The sequence below is a fragment of the Microchirus variegatus genome (assembly GCF_963457635.1).
Source record: "Microchirus variegatus genome assembly, chromosome: 8".
NCBI lineage: Eukaryota > Metazoa > Chordata > Actinopteri > Pleuronectiformes > Soleidae > Microchirus > Microchirus variegatus.
In genome coordinates, this window is record NC_139809.1 from 5,189,131 (window position 1) to 5,215,607 (window position 26,477).

Below are 26,477 nucleotides of genomic sequence, written 5' to 3' on the forward strand. Positions count from 1 at the left end.
GTAAATACATATTTTTTTTGAGAGATTATTTTTCCACCCAGGTGACGACATTGTCCCGTCACTCCACTGACACCAACAGCTTTCCAGATATTTTAAATGAATCGACCATTTTTACTAAAAGGTGCAACTTCTGTTGATGTTTTCCCAATGAACCGTCAAACTGAGTCAAATAGGGGGGAGTTTATTCAGTTCTCATAAATCGTATCTGAATAGAAAATATCAGTGCAGCACTCAACAACACATCCAGCAACACATCAGTTTCATGTTTAATGGACTGAGGAAAAAATCTCTGCAAAATAAATGTGTTTTATTGTTACTGTCTCTTAACTGAAATTGCAAAAAGCATCCCGATAGATGTCACTGCTCTGGGGGAGAGGACTGCAGAACATCTATGCTACACTAAAATGGAGCTGAGGTGTTTGAATGTGAAACACTGTAATTACAGATTCTGTTGTCAACACAGTAGCTATGAAACCCTGTTTTCTTTTTTTCCATTTTTTTTTTTTTTTTTTTAGAAAAGATAGGATGTTTTAGGGGTGACGTGGGGGATACTTTTTTTTTTTATATATATAATAGAGACACGCATCTTCAATCAGAGTTTCTAAAAAGTATTTTCTTTACACTTAGTACAAAAGACATCTCTACCCGTTAGTGCTTCGTTTTTAAGATACTATAACATAAATAAACAATTTATTTTCAGTGTTCAGAACAGACAGTTCCAGTGTGACTGGAAAACTAACATACTCCACCAAATCCCAGGCGGCAGCAGAGGGTTTAACAAAGTCCTCCTCTCAGATTTTGGCGAAACCCAACAAAACCGTACCATACAAAATGTTCTTCATTTCTGCAAACCTTCAACGTAAGCCCCACGGTTTGGGAAGGTGATTCGTGTCAAGATTCACTTTTGTTCCCCTTACAGGTTTTCATTTAAGACTTGAAAAAAAATCTCAAAAAACAAATCTCTTTCAGTCACGTCTCATCAGCTGCTGTCATTAAATCTTCACCCAGGTTATTGCGTTTCCGCTCAAGGCACAAGCCTCACGGGGGAAACTATCAGTTACAAATCCCAGAGTGCAAAGCACAGTTTACAGGGCCTCGTTCATTACCTGTAGTCCCAACTTCGCTGTAGATGTGACGGTAAAGTTCTGGGGGTACTATCCACTGATATTTAGCATTTACTTTTTGAAAAGCAATTAGATAAAATTCTGCTGTGCAAAACAATGCCACGAAGAGCTGATCGTGTAACTTTCCGTTCAGTTATCTCAAAATCTCTCGTCGATCCCAGTCACACGTTCATCTTCCTCTTTAGGTCTTCCTCATTCAGCGAGTACTCGGAGCCTCAATCCCTGGCAATGAGTTCCTTATTGTCCCTTATTTGCAGGTAAACACCTCCGTCCTCTCACTGCACGTGTTGCACTTGACGAAGCAACACCACTGGAACTTACAATTGCACTGCCACACCTTGGTGTACTGGTGTGTGTTGTAGCCCCGGCCGCAGCACATGAGGTCGCAGCCGTCTGTATGTGGTGAAGTGCGGTTGCACAGGCGTCCCTGGGTGCCCACGCTCCCTGTGGCTGCGTCCTCCTCGCAGTAGTTGGGCGACCGCTCGATGTAGACAAGGTCCGTCTCCATGGGCTTGCGGTAGCCCTGAGTCTGCTTCACCTTGAGGTGGGTGGGCTGTCGCAGTCGGCTGGCCCGGACTACCTCCACGTGCACGGCTTCGTTGTACTTGTCCTTGAGTAAATAACCAATCTCGCGGAACTTGGGAAGTGTAGTCCAACAGGTCTTGGTGGTGCAGGAGCCCGAAACGCCGTGGCACTTGCACTCCAGCTTCATCCTTTCTTCTAGAACCTGAGGAGTCGCAGACACAACAAACACAACGAGCTGTTAAATTACAACAAATATACTGTATGTAATTGAACTCCCAAATGGATGAAGCTGTTTTCTATTTCTCATTTCGACAGACATTGACTCATAAGGTCAATAAACACTGATTGTATGTGTGATTTCCTAAGTTTTACCCAATTAGGAGCTGAATACGAGCGTTGTGTTGTGTTACTAGCTGATTATAAACAATTAGTGATACATTTCAACTGAGGCAAACAGAATGTATTTGAATATTTGGGTAAAACTGTGTACACTCTTAGAAGTAAGGGTTCCAAAATGGTCCTTCTACAAGGGCTGAGGTTCTACCTGGAACCATTTGCTTCTGAAAAAACCTTTCCTGGTAACACTAATGGTTCCAGTAAGAACCATTTTAATTCAGAGCACCCTTTAAAACCCTTTTCCTGAATAAAGGATTTTAAAATGGTTCTTGGTGGAACCCTCCAAAAGAGTTCCAGGTGGAACCTTTATAAAAAGGTTCTAACCGGAGCCAAAAAGGATTCTCCTATGAGGACAAGCCGAAGAACCTTAAATGGTTCTACTTAGCACTTTTATTTCTAAGAGTGTAGTAACACAATTCTGTAAAATACACAAATCAAAGCATATCTGGAAAACGTCATCCACGGTGGACATGCTGGTCATATCCCATCCTGTAAATTAGTCTAGTAGAGAAAAAAACAAACATGGAACTCATCTATGATAATTTCAAGCTGGATTAATGCGTCATTGAATTTGTTTCACAAGCAGAACAAAACAAAGACAAACAGTTAATTGTTCAAAGCTGCATACATGACTTGAGGAATTTTTCGTTTTTAATGCTCAGACAACATTTATGATAAAAAAGAAGAAGTTCACACATGCATGATATATAAATAGAACTTTAATATCCTTGCTACATATTCAGAGGCTTTAAGTTATCTACAAAGGAACAATGCGTTATTTCTTTTTGGTTTGTCTGTTTCTCAGAGTTATTGAACATGTGTTACACAGGGTAAATGTATTTCATTTGCTGCCTCATCCTGGGGCTTTTTTGGAAATATTGCTGCCATCAGCATTTTAGAGTAATTAATTTGTCCTGTCAAGTAATCTTCGTTTTGTGTTGAATTGTTCTCAGGAACAGAGGACATCGGGCTGAAGTTTGATAAGATCATATTATCACATTTGTAAGAGTACTGACATGACTCCTTTGACCCAATTAGAAAGCCCCAGCTTGCTTGAATTATGTTTCTTTAAGATGTGGGTTTTGTTGGCAGCTTTTTCCTGGCAACTGTCTTCAGCAGCATCCAAAACTCTTCTTCTTTTTTTATCATCATACACTTGATAAATGAACTCAAGATTATGTCAGTGTCTCTGTCTTTTGAAAAATAACAAAAAGTGCAGAGATTATAAACGCTGTGGCCAGCTATCAATGTTGTACAAAAATGTATCGTGCACAAACTACATGACATGACACACGGAGTCTGATAGATGCATGGAAACATTAAATGATTCCATGTATCTATCAGACTCAATACTTAAACTGTGTCCATCAAAGCATCTGCTCTGCTTCTCATTAGACCAGATTACCATCTACAGATCACTTGTGAAACACACACAGGTTCGTGCAGATATGCTACGCAATGACTTCCAATTTATTTGGACAGCCTAAACAAAGCAGTGTTCCTAAACTTAACCTTAACCCGGTTAATGCCTAACCTTAGCCTTGAGCAAATCACAATAATTCAAATCTTAAACCTAACAAGTCCCGCAGAAATGAGGTTCTGACTCATTATGATCAGGTTTTGGTCTCCATGACGACTACTGGTCCTGACAAGGTCAGCGTGCAACAAGTCCAAGTACACACAAACACACACCATGATGAAAGTAATCTCAGGGTGATTCACAGGGTGTTTTAGATTCGGTTTAGTCACGGAACCTATTGTCATTTATTTTTTCTTCCAACAATGCTTCTTATTAGTGATTGCAAAACAACATCTCAGCTGGATCCCATCGGAGGCACAAGCTCCTCTCTCATCACCATTTCAGCTCATTTGGCTTCACTTTATCGGTGCTTTACCCTTGCAGCACATGGACGAGGGAAACTAAGATCTATAAATCTTTTAACAACAAATAAACCTTGCCTGAGAGATAAACATGACTGACATTGAAAAGGCAGCAGAATATCAGGATTTAAAACGTGTAATTTAAACACTTAGATTCAGAATTGACACATTTAAGATCAAACAAGTGTCTCCTGCAGATATAAGAAGTCAGTAGATAATTGTTATAAAGTAGTAGTCACAGTGATAGTCAGTGATGACAGGGAACTGCTGTGCATAATCTAAATCACTATCAATTTTTGAGATTGAGCAAGAACACAGCTTTACTACCTGAGGTGCTTTAAACAATTATATTGGAATCCATCCTGTTCTTATCTGATACACTTTGCTCATTTGATGACTATCTATCAAAATAACAAAGTGCTAACAGGGCCAAACCTAAGAGAAGCCTGAGAAACCTCTACGCTTAAAAAATATCTTCCACTCGCAGTCACTTTCCTTCTGTTTCAGCAAAGAGGTAGCATGACTTTTTTGCACATCCTCCAAGTATTTAATTTTCCAATCCCTGGAGGGAGAACATACACGGTGCCAACTCCATTCCTGGCAGTCCAACATGCCAGCACACTGACATTCAGTGCAGCCCGTATCAGTCTGCTCTGTTGACACTGGCACTGTCATCCTGCTTTCACACCCTGAATAGATGCACTGTTATTTGATGCAGTAAAAGTGACATGTTTTGGTATCGTGCAAAGAACTGCAATAATACACTTCATAATTCTATGAAAGGAGCTGAAAGGGGGATGACAGCAGCGTATCTGGCAACCACTGACCAAGCTGAATGTTCCTAAAAGACATGATAAAGCTGACATTATTAATTAAATCCATTTGTCGACGTTCAATCATCTCTTCTCTTTTATTTGGCTTTCACAATCTCCCTCTCTTTTTTCTTTCATCCAAGACTTAAAGCAAACGAACAATCTCCCAGGAATAAAAGCCTGAGATTATATGTCAGTGATTGGTTATAGAGATGCATGATACTGAAGCACCAACTGTGTAAAAGTCAGGTAAATATTGATTGGAATAAGTTCTCCCTTAATTCCAAAAATACTTGATTCAAATATGTTTTGCTGTTGCTTTCTTCATGGATCACATCTGTCGCGGCAAAGTGTCTGATGTTTTACCTTTCTCCCAGCCTCGTTGTTATGCAAGTTCATCAGGCGGCGTGGGGTCTTTTTAATCTCACGGGCATCCACGAAGCGGCGAGAGAACTCGATGCCGTACTTGATGTCGGCCGAGCAGCCTCCCCACTTCCAGCCTTCCTCTTGATTGTAATATCCCTGCTTCTCCCGGTCGCACCCGCACTGGCTCAGGTTGCCCTGGCTGCATGCTGCTGTTATAGCGTGGGCCACACCTGCTGCTGTGATGGCATAGGTGAATGCTGCTTCCCGACTGCCTGAAAAAAGGGGAGAATAGATCTTTTTTTAGTGATGTGTGGATAAGATATGAAACTATGACACGACACATCATAAACACAACCTACATTTGAAATTATTATTACATTTTACGACTCCTGCTGATGCGGTCAAATGTTTCTTCATTGTTTTATATGAATTTTTGTTTTGTGAAATCCCATCCTCTTGATAAGCTCATAAAAGGTTCCTTCTCTCTCTCCTAGACAGCCTCGCTCCTGCACCGTAGGTGAAATGTGGTCACATTACTGATCGCAAAGTCCTTGGGCCCGTGCAGTCTATGCAAGTGCAGTGTTGGAATTCCAGTGTGGGAGAGCCTGTCTAGGTGCTGTCCAAAGTGCTGAATTCCTCCACAGAAGCACCTTGTACTGTTGCCCACACTATAAACAGCTGGGGTCTGCAGGTTTCAACTGCCTCACTTCGACTGTACACTGACAAAATAAAGGAGTCAGACGGGGGAAGCCGGAGCCACATGGCACTAAGACTGCACAACTTTATCATTTTACCTGTGATGTGTTTACTTGTGTGTAGCTACATATATACATATATCCAAATAAATGTTATTTTTGTCATTTTGTGCCAAAATAACACTGTTTAACTTGTTTAACTCAACTTTAAATTATTTTATGATTGATATGTCTAATGCAAATACTTAATAGTAGTATAATACCTCATAACATTTTAAAATGAAACGATCAGTCGGTCATCATTGTTAATGATCGTCTGCTACAGTGCAAAAAGAAATCACATCAACGTCATTAAAGTTCTTTGGAAGAGCAGATGGTTATGATACACATTAAGCTAAACAGTAACGATGTCATACCGTCTCCTCCTCCTCTACTTCCCTCCTAATGGCTACAGAAAGATCTTACTTTAAAGGCTTCTCCGAGCCTAAAACAGACAGTGTGTTATTACAACCCTATTCTCCCTTCGACTGGCAATAATCTGGAAAGGGGCTGAGCAGCAGAAACAAAGCTAACCGCAAAGTGTTTCTGGGGGCCTTTCAGTATTTGAAGAGGAATGTTTTGTAAGTCTTTTGATGTATGTTTTGTAATGTACTCAGTTGTAATTACTGGAATCTCTCTAGGTAAAATTCTTCTGCCCCTCGGAGAACCAAAAGCTCCTTAGTGATGCATAATTTCTTCAATAGAGGCTTAAAAAAACTTTACCATACCACATTTAGCAGTTAAGAAAAGAGCAAAGAGCATATAAATCACTGTAGTCAAGAGTCTTCTGACTGATTTATTGACGTAATGGCTTAGCAACATGCTGTTACAATAACTATTACTAACTATAAATATAATTTTTTTATTATTATTGGTAAGTTCTGGTGAATATTAACCAGTTGAATCCCGCTTTGAGTTGGACTACACATGTCAGTTGTGACATATTTACAGTACATTTACCGTTGACAGATGTGAAAACGTGTATAATGTAAAAATTCAGTGACTGCAATAAATACACTTTGACAATACACAGGTATTGCAGACATCCTCACAGTGGATTCCACCAAAAACAGGAAGGATATCCTAAAGTTATGACGATTTCTTTAGATCTGCAGCAAGAAGTGGAAATTATACACAGGCAAAACATCAAATATTCTTCAGATGTGAAGGAAGAGACTGTTTGCCTGACCAAATTAACTCCTAACCAGTCTGAAAGTTACAAGGCATAAAATCTTTGGTTATTTTACCTTGTTAAATGGGAGCAGAGAGCAAAGATAGTACTGTTAGCTGGAGCCTAAACTACGTCTGCTCTGCAAAAAAGCAGTATAGTAGAATGTACTGATCTATTAGGGTTTATATAAGCTATGTTTACTGTGACTTTTTTTTACCCAAACACAGGAAGTAATTTGTAGTACCTATAAATACAAACTGTTTAAACACTGCCATATGCATCTGTTTCCCATTTTATTTCCTCTTCTTTCCTTTTGCACCTCGTAGTCTCAGGGGCATTTTGTGAAGTCTCAAAAATGTTTTCACCCAAAGCCACTGTTAATTTCCTACCCTGGCACTGGTGCTGTATAGAGCTAATACCACGGCCACAGGTTTGCCCAGTGGGGACTGACTCACAACCACTTTCTTCTCTGGTTAGCAGCAGAGCTGTGCCCCACCAGCTTGTGGTAAACGTTCAGCTGCCCCCACCTCACACACACACACACACACACACACACACACACATGCTCAAATGCAGATGCACAGCTGTAGCATGTGTGCATTCGCGCGCGCTCACGTCGTGCACGCGTACACTCAGTCACCGGCCACATCATAAAAATACAAAACACACTCACAGTGCCCTACACCCTCACACACATCCACCGTTAAAAACACATTTGCACATAGACGCACAAACAGAGGGTCAGCGTAATGTTTAAAACAGGATAAGGGCAGTTTCCAGAGAAAGGGTGGTTCCCTGAGCCATAGATGCATGCCCGTTTCGGAGCCCATTGAGTTGCGCTGCTCATGGGGAAAATGATGATGGAGCTTGTGCTGGATGTCACCCCCCCCGGTAGGGTCTGGCACTGCCAAGGCTCTTCCTGGCCAAAAGGAAAGCCAATTACACAAGCCATGGAATAAACATGGTGATCAAGACCTTCTTTTTTCTTTGTGCAATGAACCAAAGAAGACATTGGAATTTTAGCACTTGGAATGCATTGTCTGCTGAAAAAAAAAAAAAAAAAAATCCACTTGGAGGATTCAGTCCTAGCAACGTTACATTATCTATGATGGTTTTTAAATATTATTCAGTTCAAATAATTAGAGAGTTAAGCTTCAATTTGTGTAAAATACAGCATCATAAAATACCAAAGTTTCTGATATGCTGAACAAAACAAACATAACCACAGCCAGGAAATTCCCATGTGGATGTGGATGCTGTGCGTGCATAATCAGTGTGCTCCTTTTGCTCCTGCTTTGCTGAACAGACGTGTGGTTGATGAAATGTGAAGGAGGAGAAAAAAAGCACCCATAACAGCAGCTAGAAAGCCCTGAAGAAGCTGGCCCCCGTGTCCTGACAGCCCTCCAGGAGGAACCACCCTGGGATAGCCTCGCAAGCTGCCAGTGGAAAATTGGAGTGACCAGAAAAACCTCAATGAACTTGGAAACATTCAGGAGAGAAGAATGAGGGAATATTAAACCAGATGTCTAATGGAGTTTAGTGGCAAGTGTCTGCTACACTATCCAAGAAAGTATGGAAGACGATCAGGTACATGCATTCATAAACAAGCATTAAATAGCCTGCTAAATCCATGTGTCAGGGACTGAAACCGGAGATGGAGCAAAGGCTACTGACTCAGTGCGCCTTGGCCTTTACGTTCACTGACCACACCACTTTGGATACAAGCCCCCGCTGCAACGCTCGTCTCGTTGTTTGACCCTCTGCCAAAACTGGGACACAAAAAAAAAAAACCTCTCTGGATGTAGTGGCTCGCCGCTAAAATGGCACAATCTGTGTTTAGATCCGGAGAAAGGCATAGCGCTAGACAGATGTCACGTGACACGTGACACTTGACATTTACATATGATGACACTATAAAGCAGTTCTGGTTCGGTGTAAGCTAACTGACCAGTGACCTCAACAGGCCTCATTTCTGTCCCACTCACAGGACATGGTTATAGGCTGTGCTGCTGACAAGAGAGGACAGAGAAGAGAGTTACTGAAGAGACTTGGACAAGACATTGGACAGTGGAAGCAACTGCTCTGTCTAAAAAACAACTCAGAGGATCAAACATGGTTTGATTAGAAAGTAATCTATGCACAATTTCAGACGACTTTTGTTAAAAAAAACCATCTTTAAGAAGTCGTTACTTGATGATTGCTGCAGCCAAATGTCTAAGCTCAAAACCTCAGTAGATGTTGTGCTTGTTTGGCTTTTTGTGATTAAATAAAGTTTAGCTGTAAATATCTGTTGATATTTAGCTTCTGGCACAACGATCGGACGCTGACAACCGGAGTCAAATATCTTGTTTATTTCGGCATGCTCGGCCACAAGACTTGATTTTGAGTCGAGCGACCGAGGCTGCACGAGCACAAATGACAGTCTGCGGCCTGAGTGGTCTGTAATGACGCATGCAGCACTGCAGCAACTTGTAAAGGTGAGGAGGATACTACACACACACACACACACACATGCACATACACACTGGCTGAACCCAGCAGTGCAGATGAGCGGCTCCACACAAACTGAAAATGTAGCACTGAAGGGAAAAGCTTTTTAAAGGCCCCCCCCTGCCCCCTCCTCATCCCAGACATGCACTCATACCCCAGGGACACTGGAGGATTGGATTGCATAAGAAATTACATCATTTCAACGGCACAATGATAAACTGACTTTTTGGGAGCTTAGTATCCAAGGGACATCCTGACATCAGGGATGAAACGCTGCCACAGTGAACAAAGGGGAAAGTGTCACCTGCTGGTGGCCAGAGGACCTTGCACTTGTCGTGATGTTGAGTGACAGCAGATTATTAGAGGATAGAGAGAGGATCGCTGAAAACTCAGTTGCCACCAAACTTTATTTTAAAATGGAAAGGGGAACATCCAAAGGACTGTAGATGTATAACCTTACGTAGACTCCGTTTGGAATTATTTTTCCACACTGAACACATATATATATATATATATATATAACAGAATTATGACACCAAAAATACTGAAAAACAAGCTATAACCAAAGCCATGTCGATGCTGGAACTATGTCTCCAGGGCCCCATAGAAGGGGAGGAAAGCGAGAGGAAAATCCCTAGCTTTGTATACCAATCACTGAACTGACTAATGTGCTCTCTACTACTGTTTTCCGTTCCGCTTTATGTACCGTTGCTATGAACATATGCTCCTAGCAAATTATAGACAAAGTTGTGGTGCGTGAGGTTTGCAGCTCGGGGGATTAGCACAGCCATGTTCCTGTACAATAAAATAATATTGTTTTACCAGAACTAGGATCCACATTCTCTGTGTACCTCGCATCAGAGCGCCGAGGAAGTGACACGCTTCGGCGTAGCTGCGCTCGCTGTAGGGTCTCGAGTTTGATTCGTATAATAAGCGGGGCTTTGAGCAGAAAAGCTTTGACAATTATGATGGTATTTAACGTCGACTGTATTAGATGATGAGAATCCAAAATAAGCTGCCTCCCAGGCATAGAAAACTGGGCTGGCAGAAAACATCTCAAGAGCATCCTTTTTTTTTTTTTCTTCCTTGATCTCCCTGAGGTGGAGATAAAGCTTTCTGACTAAATACCAAGGCTTGCTAAAACAAGCCCGATCCTTCTTCCCACCCTTTCATCCTAATAATGAGACCGAATCAGGACCTCACCTGCTCACGTTCGGGGAAATGTAGACCTGTGCTGCACATGATGAATATCAAGTTCATGCAAGGACAGTGTTGATTGTTTTTCTCAATTGTATCCCATTTGACTTCAGTACAAACTGAAATGTATGACTATAAATAAATATAAATCAAACATATGCGGTACTTCCTTCGCCATTTCCTAAAGAATTTCACATTTCATTGATATTTATCAAATCCTCAAATAAAGTATGCTCACCCTCTTACTGTGGTTTTGTTTTCCTCCAACCCACTGACATCGCTCTCCGCTCTCACCTATGTGGGCCAGTAGCTGTGTGATTGTTGGCACGTGGAAATATGTCAAATATGCCACTGAGAATATGTTTCCTTCATCATTTCAAAAGGGAAATCTCCCATTTCATTGAAACTGATCAAATTGTCAAATAAAGCTCCGCGTTTTTCTTCATATCCTCGCCCCTATTACCGTCGTTTTTAATTTTTGTCCGGCCCACGAAACGTCTCTCTGTGCCCCTCAGCTATGTAGCTGTGTGATTGTTTGCACATGTAAATGTCCAGCGGCGGCCCTGTGTGTAGAGAATACAGTGATCTGCCTGGGATTGTGTTGAACAAAGCTCACTGTGAGATTACACTTGATCCACCTCGCATCCTGTTTCCTCCTGCGTCTAGTAGCACTGGCAGACCCAGACAGACACAGATCCCACCGATAACACATCATCACTGCGGGGAGGGTAGACACAAATGACACACACACACAGGGGCCAGAGGGTCAGGGTCCAGAAAGACCACAGACCATGTCAGCAGACAGATACTGGGTGAGCAGAAGACAGGGAGAGAGTGATAGAGAAAGAAAGAAAGATAAGGAAAAGGAGAGGTAAGGAAAAGGAGAGGGACCCCAGCTCGCCCACATAGCTGATGAATGAACAAGAAAAAGGGGCCCGGTGATGACAGCACTGCAGCCCAGCCCTAGATAAAGACACACGAAGATGTCATGGGCGGAGGATGTGAGATGAAATATTGGGAGAAAACGAGTAAGAGATGACCTTTATGGAGCCAAGATGACCACAGCCCACACGCTGTACAACAACAAAGCATCAGCACTCATGTATCTGATAAAGAGAGACGAAAAGCGCCAACACACACACACACACAAACACACACGCGCGCGCGCACGCACGGTATATGACTGACGACTGCTCTGTTTTCTCTGGAGTCACACTGAGAAGGGCAGAGAGGATTTTACGGAAAAAAACCCACATGATGATGGGCTGAAAAATAGGCCTTTTATCCAACACTGTTCCACCATAACACAATGCACGCGTCATTTCATCACTGTTCACGCACATGGTGTCAAGCACTTTGGCAGCCTCGGAAATTATCCGCAGTACCGCCCGGGGATCTGCATGAGAACAACGCACGAGCGATGTTTTTTTCGTGTCACAATTCAGCATCAGTTTGTGACGATGACACGATCGCGTGAACGTGAATTACATGCTGCATCTGAAAATAGGCTATGTCGAGCAATACTATCAGACCTGACTGAGGGAGCGTGTGTGTGTTTGTTTGGGATGATGAGCATTTATTCTGTGAAACTGACACAACTTTTTTTTTGAGCATTAGAATTCACTTCTGAACCTGTTTTCCAGGCACTTCACCATATTCCACCCTCTTTGTGGCCGCCTCGCTTTACTAGCACAATGTTGCTGCTGTTTGACTTGACTTCACTCTCTGTGCGCAGTGCGGTAAAGTCGTTGGACAACACAAGAGACAACACGGCAACATGTGAAGAAACACAGAGACACAATAGAGCTACGTGTGGACTCATTTGACACTGGTTTGAATAATATTTAAAAGTCACACACTACAGCTTTAAGAGTGCACAACCAACAAGAAACAAATCCCGCAAGGGGAAAAACGTTGGCGGCAGTGTGGTGATTGATGGTATTTCGGGAGAGTTCATCAGGGTCAAAGTATCCACTTGTGAGCTCTTGAAAAACCTCTAGTTTTGAAGAATTACTATTTAACCGCCTTTATTAGTCCTGGGTATAACAGTCATTGCCAGTTTGCTAAGCTTATACGTCAAATAGGGGAACATTCTAGTATTTCGAGCAAGACTTTAACTGTTAAGCTTCGTGGCCTGTTGACGATATTCTTCAGCAAAGTCCTGATTTCATTATTGTTTCATTGAATAATGACTGGGTTGACATAGGTGGCTACAGTTACACTGAAGGACTGACTGACTTATTTGCTTTCAAGGAAAGAATGTTTATCCTGTAGCTGATGTTTAACTTGAGAGTTTAGATGGCATCGCTGCATGATTTAAAAGGAGTCGGTCGACATTTTTCAACTGGAGCAGAAGTAATTTCTCAACTTGCATTTCCTTTTACTTCAAGAATGGAGCCACACGGTCACTGAAATTGGTTTCCGTGTCCGCTCATTATTAGCCTTAGCTTGGCCTGTGATGCTTCACTTGCACTTTGCAAGGATATGATTTCACCACAAATGACCATCAACTGATTCTGAGAAGGTGAGAGAGTTCAGCCAGTGCCTTCGTTAATCCGAAATTGTTCAGCAGACACAGCAAACAAGGACTTGTGGCAAGGTGCATGACAGGACATCTCCTTAGAATGTGGCCAAATGCTATTTAATTGCTATATGAGCTTACACTTGATTCCTAAAGTGGACTATTTGTTGTAAATGTGACTCATATTTTTTTCAATTTGCCACTACCACTACATTCTTTTATTATATATATGTTGTGCCTAATTCCCCTCTTTCAGAAAACTTGGTTCGCCCCATTGTGCATCTCAAATGAGGTGAAAAACCATGCTTTGTGTCTAATTTAGCCTTGATTTTGGTATGTAAATTAGCCTGTGTGGTCCCTCGCCTGTCATTGGAGCGGATGGGTGGAGTAAAAGGGTGAACTGGACAGCGATTGGTGTGGCCACAGAAACCTCCAGTTGTCTCACTCCCATCAGAAGAAGATAAGAAGCCCAGGCTCTCTGAGAGTCAGAGTGTCCTCATGTTGAGTGGCAGCTAACCTGTGATTTTGTTTGAGTAATCCTGAGTGACGTGTGTTGTGAAACGTTGGCTACATGGAAATTGGATCAGGTCATTACCTTATAAAAACTGATTCCTCATTCTCAGCGTAGACTTTTAACCTTGTCAAGATACACACGAGGTATAGCAATGCTGTTCCACCCTGTAAATTGTGTTTTCCTTGAAGCTGAGTAAAAGTGGGGCCGTGTTCCTGTCTTGACTGATAAGAAATCTAGCTCTTTCTTTTTAAGAGTCCTTCTTCACATTCTTTTCATTTTGTTTGAAGCCTCCTCTGCCCCATTTTCCCGTTGTTTGCCAAATTATTTTCGGAAATTACCCTCAACTCCTTTGTGAAATAAATTATTTTATTTAACCATTTCACATCTTGGTTGTTTATGTTGCTTACGAGCAGGGACGTAACACTTTGACAGTCTTTAATTTAAAATTGCATGCTTTAAAACACACCTACACCAACAACCCTAAACCTTCTATCAACCACAACTTCTATCCTCCACTGCTTCATCTGAGAATAAATAAACCAAACTCACCCCTGAGTCTTTCAGCCTGTTGTGACCTCTCTCCTTCTCAAAGAGGGAAACTGTTTTTCAGCCAACCTGCTGACTTAAACATTCTTTATCTGACTGGCTCAGGTTTGGCTCCTGCAGCTCAGAGGTCCTGGCAGGTGGAATCGCCCACTGCCTTTGCCACAATCTGAGCATCTCAGGGGACATGGATGAAAGAGGGACAAGGGAGCGACTGGCGTTGGGAGGTGTGGGAAATTTGAAGTATGAAAACATTGCTCTATTCTCTAAATTCCTGTCAGCCTAATCCTCCGCATTCTGTGCCAAATTGTTTTCTAAAAATACAGACAGTTCTCATCCAGTTTGCTTGTTCTTGTCCTCAGGGTTTCTTGTCACGAATCACAGCTTTGGGTGACAACTCAGAGAGCTATGTTGTAGGTCACAATGAAAAACAGACGTGTCCTTCCATCTGTTCTCAAAAAGCATTTTAAAGATGTATCAGTACACGTCCTACCAGCGGTTCTGCCTAAACCAATTTCCTGCTAAATTGCATCTTTAAACTGCACATTAACTGTGTTTGGGATAATGAATAAATGAATACAGAGCAGTATTCCCTCTGTAGCAAATGGCTCACCTGCTGCAACCATTCTTGTGAAATGAGCCAGAGGGCAGCGTGATTGAACTTTTGTAATATTTCACTGCCAGCATAACAAAAAACCTCTTTCAGATGAAAAGCATGAATCACGACGGTGACAAACTGCCTGGAAACTCAAACAGAGTAACCAGAGCAGGCCATTTTATGACAAGGGGGCCAGTGTTGGCTTTTGATGCTGAGTGTAGCCGTTGAAAGGTGTCCATTTTCAAGCTCCAATCACTGACATCAAGTGCATTGCAGACTTGCAAGGTGTTCATAAGCAGATCCTTCAGATGTAGGCCATCCCTGTCACAGCCATAGAAATGTCTGCTTGTACAATAGATTATGCTTTTTAAGTGCAAACATAGTATAAACAAAGTAATAAATTGATAGAAATGGTGATTATGTCAGAGTTGAGAATACAACAGGAAAATAAGTGTTCATTTAATATACGTGTTTACGTTGAGAATAGTTGGGGGGATATGGGGCAAAGATCACTCACATCATCTTATTATGTGAGATGTGTAACAGAAACCACATGGGGTTTTCATTGCACTTCACGCGTGGGTGAACATACTCAAATATGCATAATAAACCTGCATCAACAAAGCACAGCCACGGGATCAGTTCTTGACAGGGATATTTAAAATACAATGATTCATACAGAAAACCAAGCCAAGGATTATGATTGGAGGACTGACCACGGCTGCCATTCTCATCCTGAAACCACTCTGCATTGCTGATGGATTTGCCTCTAATTTTATTATTACTTTTTAATAGACTGCAACGAGCCCCACAATGACACCCATTTCTGTTAGCATGGGATAATTCATTCCACATTTTTACACACTGCCAACACCATAGCAGGGCACGGGGGGGGGGGGGGGGGGGGAAGCTGCTAAATCTGCTTTTGCAGAGGAAACAGAGATGCACTTAAATTGCGAGTTTCAAATCTCACTGCGAATTTATGGTGCTGTTCCTCAATTTGTCAGTGAGGGCATAATAAGGTAAGCCAACACTCTGTAAAACAGAGAACCAGTTGAGGGATAGGAGTGCCACAAGAGCAAGGGTGCTTTTCAATCTATGGCCGCAAGTCTTGAGTTCAACTGGGTGCCTGGCCGCAGAGATGACGCCAAGCAGAAGCCATCTTCCGAAGTCAATGCACTGTTTCCACATGAAGGGTGACATGAATCAAACGGCCTGTCTTTCAAAGTGAATCACCTCTGTTGAATAGAGATATCTCAGGGCCTATAACGCTCAATAACCAATCTATTAATGCGCATTCCCTTGGAAAGCAAATCTAATACCATGGAGCAGCTCCAGAACATAAAGACTGTCTCCAAGAGCAGACGGCACAGAGAAAATGCATTAGACTTGCGGTCTGCTGATCTTTGGCGCTTGAAAAAAAAAAATGCCAACAACTCCTCCTTCCACCTTCCAAAACTAAGACTGGATCACAGAGCAAGGGGGAAAAGGTTTAGTGTTCATAATTTGAGGGATTTGAATCAAAAAACTTATATGGAAGCGGAATGGGAATATTTTTACCCCTATACTTGATTATGATGATGTGGAATCTGCAGATTCGAGAGAAGGGATTGGAACATTTTTTTTTTTTGGAAGAGTGTGTTCCATGATTTCAAATGCCATGCTAAAGAATTCCCTAATACATAAAGACATGGTCAGAAAACATGGATACATGTTCAGTTATGAGACACAAACACTGGAAACTATCACAACGGGGAATGCTGCGTGTGTCGTAACAGAAAGATGGTGGGATGAGAAATGAACTAAGTGTCTAAGGTGAGGTCCACAGGAGCCGTTGTGTCTGTGATCTCCCATCACAGACATCTCTGGTGGGATTAAAGGAGTATTGTCATATCCCTTCTATAACACTTCCCACATAATGCAAGTGCTTGATCTTACTGTCAGTCTGTCTATTAAGAGCCAATCACGCACGCACCAGTATTTAGCAGCGTATCTGATCCTTGGTTAGAGTAGAGGGTCAGAAATAATGTGTCTCTATATGCAAACAAAAGTACTATACTTTTAATATATTGAGAATAAAACACAAGACTAATGCAAGTGTAGTGGAAGTGTGAATGAGCTGAACTTTAAGCCCTCAGTTTAGCGAAGATGACATCGCCACTAATCTCTCCCAAAAAGCGACTCTGCAATTTGACAAAACCCTCGTGAACTGTAGATCACTGTTGATCAGTGTCAGAAAAAGAGGATGAGGGTTGTTGGTGACACAAGTGACACAAGGCTGGATTGATGGCGCGGTCGCAACACATCACTCAAACTCAGACGTCACTTCTCTGTGATACAAACAAACCCAGAAGGAAATCCAAACATAAACTAGGCAGCAGTGCTCAGAAAGCCTGGTAAAAAACACATGGACATGCTACAATGAGTGCTGCGGTACATACATATAGTTACATGTAATAGATGTATGGAAAATAACACCTAACACCTAAGACATGATAGAAACTTGTATGCACTTTGATTTTATAATGGACACTCAGGAGCTGATATTTGATTAATTTAATGATGTAACAACTGATACTTTCTGTAAACTGAGATAAAAGCCAAAAAAAGAGATTTGTTCTATTTAACTGCAGTCTCTTTTCTGTGCAAATAATGTTCCATCTAATTAATCAATGATATGTTTATAATGTTAGGATATTTGTTTATGAACAGGTGTGTGTGTTTTAAATAGCTAATATTGTTACATGCATCCTTGCTTTGTTATTTATTATGTATGTATATCTATATATATCTATATATATAGATATATATAGATATATATATATATATATATCTATATATATTATTATTGTTATTTTTTTTTTTTTTCTCAACTTAATTTAAACTCTTTAAGACCAGTCACAAAAATAATGCACAAGCCAGTGTGCCAACACCGCAGGAACAAAGAGCCACTGTGTGCCCCTATAGTGCAGCCATGGTGTCCACCAAATATGCCAACACTGTCAAGAAGTACAAACAATGAAACATTTTCTCCTTTTCTCCATCGTTAAAAATGGGGGGGGGGGGGAGATAAATCATTAACTGGAAGGAGATTCAGCCGTGTCACAGGCACAGGAAATTCATTTAATTGGGAAGAGGCGACGTCTCTCGCACAAGATGTCAAAAAACAAAGAGAGATTACGCAATCCCAATGATACACACATACAGAGCCGTACGCAAATTCAGCTTCAGTTAGAATTGACTTTTAGAATTTTTCATATAAGCACAGAACCAGAGGCAGATGACAATCAAAACAACATGAAAATAATCTCTTGAATCTGTCATGGGAACGCTGAGAAAAACAAAGAATCATGGGATGCTTTACTCAGGAAAGCCTCCAAGTCATCATGGCGGGCCCAGTAGTCACCGCTCTCTGACAAGGACTGGACACCGAGAGTAATGTGTTCATCGCGGGGCACATGAAGCTATATTTGGTGCCGATCTTCTACGGAAACCAGACAAGAAAAGCAGCAAACATGAGCAAGAAAATTCAGATGACGCCATGACTGAACACGACGTAAAAGACAATAGCGCTCGTCGAAAAGTGGAAGAATCCCTCTTCCACTTTTTACAGACAGTATATCAAATCCTTCATGATGACTGAACTTAATGTCGAATATGTATAAATAGAAAACTAATTGCAGCGTAAATACACAGATTTTTTCCAACGAACTGGCTCATGTGCACCCTTTAAGTATAAAAGAACAGAGTGAAAGCAGAAAAAGGGAACGACAGGCGCTGAAGAAAAACAACACGAGCTGCTTTACAAAAGAAAGTGCCACACTCGCAACAAAGAAAATGCTTTTGTAGAGGGAACTGGAGCTAATTCGGCGACTCCTCGAGAGGAGTGATTGTTAACAGAGCCCCTGAATTAAATGCACAGCCCATCCACAACAAAAATATCTCCTAAATGAAAGGACATACATATATAAAAGAGACCGTAAAAACAAAAGTGATGCAAAAGAGGCTCTGCGGACCACCGAGTTTCTCAAACAAAAGCATCGTAAATGTAAATGTTTGTCTGCTTTAGATCTTATTTCAGCATGTATATGCACACTCTCATGAACCAGCCAAGCATGGACACAACCGATTTAGCTCGATTAACAACAGATGTGTCCATCTATTTCAGTTCGGCAAAGCATTCTCTCTCTCTGCAATAACACCATTAGTTGTCTCCTCATTTGTGATATCATTTTTCAAACATACGTTTTCCCCATTAGGGCTCCGAAGTCTTTCGGTAGCTTTTCCATAACTTTGGCATGGCCGGCGACTGGTCGGTGTGCTGCAGAACCGACATCAACAGAAACTGGAGCACACTGCAGAAATATAACATCGTCAACGTGGAATAAGGGACCACTACGACGGGCTGGAATCAGCACTATATGAAATCCTCTTGAGCAATGCCAATGCAAATGGTTATACAATAGAGAGTCAGAGCGAGAGAGAGAGTGTGTGTGTGTGTGTGTGTGTGTGTGTGTGTTGCTGGTTTGAGTTTTGACTGTGTCATGTTTGCAGTTTGGGTTTGGCTCGTGAAGAGCCATATTTCATAGGGGATAAGAGGGTCGTGGGCTGGTACCGCATTTTTTCGATGCTTTTCAAGTCGTAGTTTCTGCAAACTGAGACAATAGTGTGACTCGAAAAACACACGCATTATGCAACCTCTGTTTCCTTTTGGTTTTGTCATTGCCGACTTCATCACTACCACATGGCTATCAGTGATCACGGGCTTCAAAAGAGTTCTCTACCCTCAGCTGTGAATCCCAGTACACACACACACACACACACTAATCATTGAAGTTGCAATCAATTGTTAGACTGCTGCACAAATGATTCCATAACATTGTGTCATGTATGGTGTAAATCATGGGTTGGTTTTAAAGTACTTCCCTTTACCTGCATATCAACGCAACTGAAGATATATTCAAACCTATGATACCTTTTTATTTTTGTTTTCAGTGTTTGTACCTATAAATCATCACGACATGTTTTGCATTTTGTGAAATGTTGGAAATGCACAAGGGCTGAATGATCAAATTGTGATTATTTGTAAATGATTATTCTCATTCATAATTTAAATGATTACTGTGTGATATTTGTGCAGATCTGTGAGAAACAAAGTTGTTCTCTTCAGTCTGTAGAATAAGACGTGTATAGATCAAGACAATAATTCATCTCAAATGATGTTTTGACACACATTTTGGCTTTAACGAATATTGCGCAGTAGGCTGTATCAACATTCTGAAAAAGAAATGTTGCCCTAAAATGCACTGCATGCTGGTTTGTACAGGAGGATAAACATTATTATCATCTACCCAATAGAGAGTCCTGCACATATGAGAAGTAAATTCATCAACTCAACCTAAATCCAGTCTCTCAAAAGTGTCGCACTAAATAACAAGCAGTCGATAACGAGTAAATAATGAGCAGAAATCCAAACAATATAAACAATGTTCTCATGCACACAGCTCCATGTGAGTGCACATGCACAGATACACAGACGAGCACCCACTTTTGTGACAGGACCCAGACTGACCTACTCGAAGCTCCTGACCGAAGACTGTCCTCTCTCCCAGCGCCGAGCAGTTCCAGCGTCCGTATCGGAACTGGTATTGACACTCGTTGATGCCCATCTGGGCGCCTTCGCCCACAACAATGATGGCGTCCGGACGGCTCTGGCAGATGGCCCGCTGACGAGGTGCCAACCCGGGAATCTTGTTGCAGATGATGTTGGCACCCAGAGCCACCACAGACGACAGGGCCCTGCAGAAAGTCAGAGAGAGAGAGAGAGAGAGAGAGAGAGAGAGAGACAGCCACACATGCACATGAGCATTCATTCACAACCATCGATGCAGTCACATGGTTCAAAATTACAACACACACGTACATGCATTGTTGCACACACGGAGACGCACACACACAAAAACGTGGGCTTCGGTTAGAGGTTCCAGATGATGGTCAGACTCACTTATGTGAGACTCTCCAGAACAGGATTCAATTCAGCCTGAAATTTATGTACGTTCCATACCGAAGTGAAAGCTGCGCTGCATGAAAAGCATTGCTATTTAATGGAGTAGAGATAAATGAAAAAACCTAATCCATTATAAAAACATAAGGAAAACACACAGAGAGACCTGTTAAAGCTGAGAGAAAACAAAATGCTTATTTGACTACTGACAACGCCATCCCACAGCGGTTTGGATGGTGGGATTTTGAGTAATGAGTTGGGGTTTGTGTGTTAATTGTTAGGCAGAAATAGTTGCCAGTGCTGACTCTTACACAATGCAGGACATACATTTGCCCAGTGTTTTGTGATGAAGATGCAGAATTTTCAAACAAAAAGACATACAAAATATTATCTTTATGATCTGGGAAATTGTGTGAAAATTATCCAGTGTGTAAAGTAAAGTGCCGAGTGGCTGTTTTTCCTCTGACCCACATCCTAAGACTGGTGTCCAGGTTTTTCAACACTGGTCGCCTTCATTTGTAGAGAATAAGAGTGCTGTAGAGTCACAGCATCTTCTCAGTTCCCGCCGCAGGGAGACTTCAACACATGTGATAGCTTGATGTGATGAGATCAAAACACATGTTAAAGACGGTTCTGTAACCGCCCGAGGAAGCCAAAACACATTAGAGGGCGAACAAAGCACTGACTCCCTCCACAGCTCCGCTTTATAACCCTTGAAACCGTGTAGATATATATTATTTTTCAAACATGTCAGGGACAGGGAGACATAAATGAGGATCGACCATTTACGCCAACTGTGACACAGACCTCCGACGGAGCAGACTAAACCTGTGTGTCAGCAAAAAAATATGACGTGGCATACAAGGGGTGAAAAGGGAGGAAACGGGTAATATATCGATATTATATTTATATCGTGACGTGAGACAAGACATCGTCTCAGAAGACTTTTCCTAGTTTTTAAAATAATAGGTATTATCTGTATCTTAAGCATGTAATACAGTAGATCTTTAATTTTAGAGTGTATTGTCACTATCTTTTTTCAGGAGGCCAGAGAAACCTTTATATTCTGATATATCTCGTATAACGGGATACAGCCTGAAGATATCCTGGACCCCAGGAAGACTAGCGAACTGCTATAGCATAAGCTAACGGGGATCCTTTAATAAAACATAAAACATATCAAGATATTATTTATAAGCCATATTGTCTGGCCTTGAGAGAAAGAGAAAGGGAGACCTCGTGATTTTAGTACTCGGTGATGTCAGTGGGAGACCTCTTGAATATAAACAAAGATATGATCATTGATTACAAGTCTTTATTGGACATCCATTTTTCCACAGGTTGCTAGAATTTCTCCGCACAGACAGAAAAAAAAACACAGATCTCCATTTCAAACACACATGTTTAAATGAATCCTAATTGCAGCGAGATGCATATCTCTGACCAAACTTCAGCCTGCACACATTTTCCTCGTCTTCTCGAGGGAGTGTGCTTTACTTTATAAAAGTAAAGGATGCATACTGTGTGTACTGATTTGGCTTTCCATTTCTTTAAAATGTTACCGTATATTATGTTTAACAATAAAGAAAACTCCATTAATAAAGGCAGAGATTCAGGGTCCGCAGTAAACACTGCAGCCTGCAGACGCTTTCAAAGCCTCTTTGCTCTCTCAGCTGTTAAACAGGCTTGAGCTCCTCTGACCCTCTGTGACCCTGCTGTATATGTGGTTGCTCGTGGCAACAATGACATCGAGTCTGTACAAAGCAGAAAAGGTCAAGCTAAGAGAAGTAATGCGTAACTGGAGGAAATTCATTTTCTTGCATGACGAGTGTTGAGCCTGAACAGAAATTGTTTTAACAAAATCAAAAAAGGCAATTGACTTTGTTTTGGGATTATATTTTTTTGTTGTGTGTGTGTTTGGCTTGTAAACCTAACACAGCAGTACAGTGGTATATTCAAACACTACTTCATAAAACCTCCCACTCTTGGCTTATTTCTCATGTCATTCACCTGCTAATTCACAGAATCACCACGCAAGTGAGACTCAAAACATCACACAACACCAAACAGAGAATTCCAGAGTTAAGCTTTTAAATCCCTGCATCATCAAAGTGCACAAAATGTGATCATGTTTGCTTAGCGTATACTTAGCACGCCAGCGGCTTCGGGGGGAGCCACACAGTCGCACAGATCTCCCGTCAGACAGAGCAGCGACAAGAGAACGGAGCTACGCTCACGCTTCACACATATGCAACAAGACTGTCACGCTTGGCTGCTGCAGCAGCAGCTGATCAACATCGAGTGTGTACAAAACATGGAGTGTGATTCAGTGTATCACTCGGTGGTGAAGCACACTGATACAGGCATTTTGGTGAAAAATGGCAACAGGTGGCATGCAACGAAGCACAAATACTGCAGCTAAACATCTCAAATGTGCACGTGCATTTTATGTTGATGCATATATTTGAATTTAATTCAAAATGCACACTTTATGAGCGACCGATCGTCTGTAAACGAGAGGTTCGTCTCACAAACAAGGCGACACATTATGTTATACTCCATTTTAAATGTGGGGTGATTTCGGTCTGTCTGGCATTTTAGGTTAATTACAAAATGTGTGATGTGACTGGAAGAAAGTCTGAGACATGCATACATCCCTTCTTTGGAAAAACTTCATTCTGCACCAGCATCGTTGCAGTTTCCAGATTTTTTTTAATGGCAGGGTAGCGTGGGCTAAAGAGAAACTATAGCCCATACGTCATAGTCGTACAGTGTTGCTCGCTGCCACCTACTCCATCACATGGAACACTTTGAAACTAACTGACACACGATTAAGCTCGCAGGCATGCATCTTCTACCGAGGAATGCACTCACAAAAATGCCTGAGACACGACATAACTAAGTCAACTAAGAGTGGATGCCCTTATTTTCCAACAGTGGTATATTAATTATAGTGATGGAGATGAGTTCCCTCTTAGGCTGCTAATTTACAAATAAGCTTTAAATAAAATTTTTAAAAAAGGCTCACAAACTTTTCTGTTTTTCAACCATATCCACGCTTGCTCACTCATCATTGTGATTTTATAAAAAAAAAAAATGGGTGGAATTATAAGATGTAGAATATAATGATTGTATTCTACAGTGTGAGATGTGCAAATGGAGAAAAAGTTAAATGTGTGCTGATGGTAAAAGTCACTCACTGCAGACTGCTTTGATAAATTGTACAGTTTAACATATAATAATTCAGATTTTTTATCATTTTCAGTCCATATAATGTATTGTGCTTCAGGACAGATTGTGTGGTTCGTGCACATGCAATAATCAGAACTATGGAATCAGACTATATTTTGTTGTCAGCCGCTTCTAACATGGAAACCAAAAACCACATCTGTATCAGCAGCAGGTTTGTGGTCTCCTGCAAAAAAAAAAAAAATGAAAAAAAAGGATGTGTGGGTGATTAATAATTTGATGAGCCTGCCCTTCAGCGAGAATGATTTTCAGTGTCAATCGCATGCATTTTGTAAGTAAAAAAAAATGTGTGCAGATGTGGGCTTTATGTTTAGAGTAAAATACCCCGATTTGATTAAGCAGAGATAATTGTTCACACGCTCTGGCTCTGACAGGTCAACAGTGCTCTCATATAGGTAAACACTGTGTTCAGTTCTCCGCACAGGGACAATAGACAGAATACCAGCATCCAATTGTCTTGAACATCTCTGCCACTCTGTGGCCAAAAATGATTCCATGTAGCAGTTACCAGCACATTTTTTTTATTTTTCTGCTCTTCGTAAATGTTGGCAATGCGGCAGCTGAACATAAACCATCACTACTTTAAACGCTCCGGATGAGCGGCACATTAGCGCGTTTGGGTTTGGGATAATTACTTTATTCCCACGTGGATCGTTTTTCCAAAGCGACCTTTTCCCATTAATGACTTTTGTCATGAGTGAGAATTTCCATGAGACTTTACCATCGTGTGACATTTTTAAACGTGCGTAAATCATGTTCTCGTGTTATAGTCCGTTTACACTAAGTTCCACTTTCTCCTCCGCGTTCCCCGCGGCTTTAGTTTGATGACTCACTGTAAACATGTTAAACTCAATCTCTCGTGCGTAAAGACGAAATAAATCCACATCAGAACCGGCGTTTAAAGGGAAAAGAGATCGCATTGTCCAGTAAAAACGGCAACACGGGAGCAAAGAAAAACAAAAAAAACACAAACCCATGCGTATTAGTCTTTCTGTGGATGAGCGCGTCACTCTCTCAAGTTGATTAAGGAGCCGTTAATTGGCAGAAACTTACAGGTAGCTGCCGCTCGTCAGGATGAGGAAGATCTGTGGATAGTAGACTGACAGCAGTACACTGCGCGACGAGAAGATGATCATGATGACATTGAGCAAATGGCCACGTTCGAGCTGATTAAGAAGGCGTGGAGTGGATGAGGAAGAAAAAAAAATCCCTTAATTTACGGTTTTAAGTCCTTTTCGTACAAAACGGGGGGGAAAAAACGAGGTGTTGTGCGTCTCCGCGTGTCTTTGGCGCGGCTCTACGCAGCTCCAAGCTCCCAGGGCCGAGTGTGCGCTGAGATTGGTTCTGTCATCTCTGAGCGGCGGAGGCTGTTACACAGGACTGAGGGTTCCTTTGCTGAAATGATGATGGTTTTAGGGATTTTGCATGGCAGAAAAGTGCCTCTCTCCACTCTCGTGAGAGTCGTGCCTGCCATTGGGCAGGGAGAGACACTGCTATCCGCCCACTTTGCCACGACGGGACAATAGAGTGACACTGATCCGATCCCTGTTGGACGTGCAGGAGGTTTCATTCATCCCTGCACACCCTCCACCCACACACACACACTCCACTCCCCCCACCTCCACCCCCACCATCTATAGCCAAAAAATAAACAAACAGACGCTGGTTGTCCTCAAATCATAATCACAGCTCCATGTGCAAAAAAATCAGTATTTGTCATTCTGACTCAACCACATATCAAACCGTAGCGTTCTTTGTAAAATCACAGGGATTATAGTTGTGTGTATGGGTGAGCATATAGTGAGAAAATCCCTTGTTAAAGTCCTACAATGTTTACTGCACTCACGGGACCAATAAGACGTTTGGTGGCAAGTGTTCCTGTAACATTTCCATAAAGACACAAAGAATGTTTGCGGTGCGCAAAATAGGAATCCCAACGAGCTTATTATTTCCTGTGGTGAGAGTATAATGTTCCTATAGCATGCGTGATGTCTGCGTGTCTGCTGCGCTCTGATGCCATAATTCGATGGCCGCCATCCCATCATGTTCAAATACTAATTGTGTGACCCTGCTGTAAAACAATGTGTAATGATTTCCCCAGATTGAATGACTGCTTAAAGAAAAGTCCAGGATTGGAATTGTGCAGAGACATTAAGTGAGTGAGTGAGTGAGTGAGTGAGTGAAGGCTTTTATCGCTCCAGTATCGTGACGCTCACTCAACGCCTGCAGGCTGCGCTCATTCTAAATGAAGAGGGTGTCATGAAAGATTTAGGCAGAAAGAAAAGGGATGGAGTTAATGAGCTATGTGGCCGGGGCTTAGTAAACACGGAGACAGGTAACTTCCTTCCCTCC

General features: G+C 41.7%; 1 protein-coding gene across 1 annotated transcript; it reads right to left on the minus strand.

Moving 5' to 3' along the window:
• Positions 1-1,371: 1,371 nt before the first annotated feature.
• On the minus strand, positions 1,372-25,261 carry wnt7bb (wingless-type MMTV integration site family, member 7Bb; the record flags this gene model as incomplete). Its single annotated transcript, XM_083893593.1, has 4 exons — positions 1,372-1,851; positions 5,105-5,372; positions 20,441-20,671; positions 25,179-25,261. The coding sequence occupies 4 exons, from the start codon at positions 25,259-25,261 to the stop codon at positions 1,372-1,374; spliced, it is 1,062 nt and encodes a 353-aa protein (XP_083749719.1).
• Positions 25,262-26,477: the final 1,216 nt, after the last annotated feature.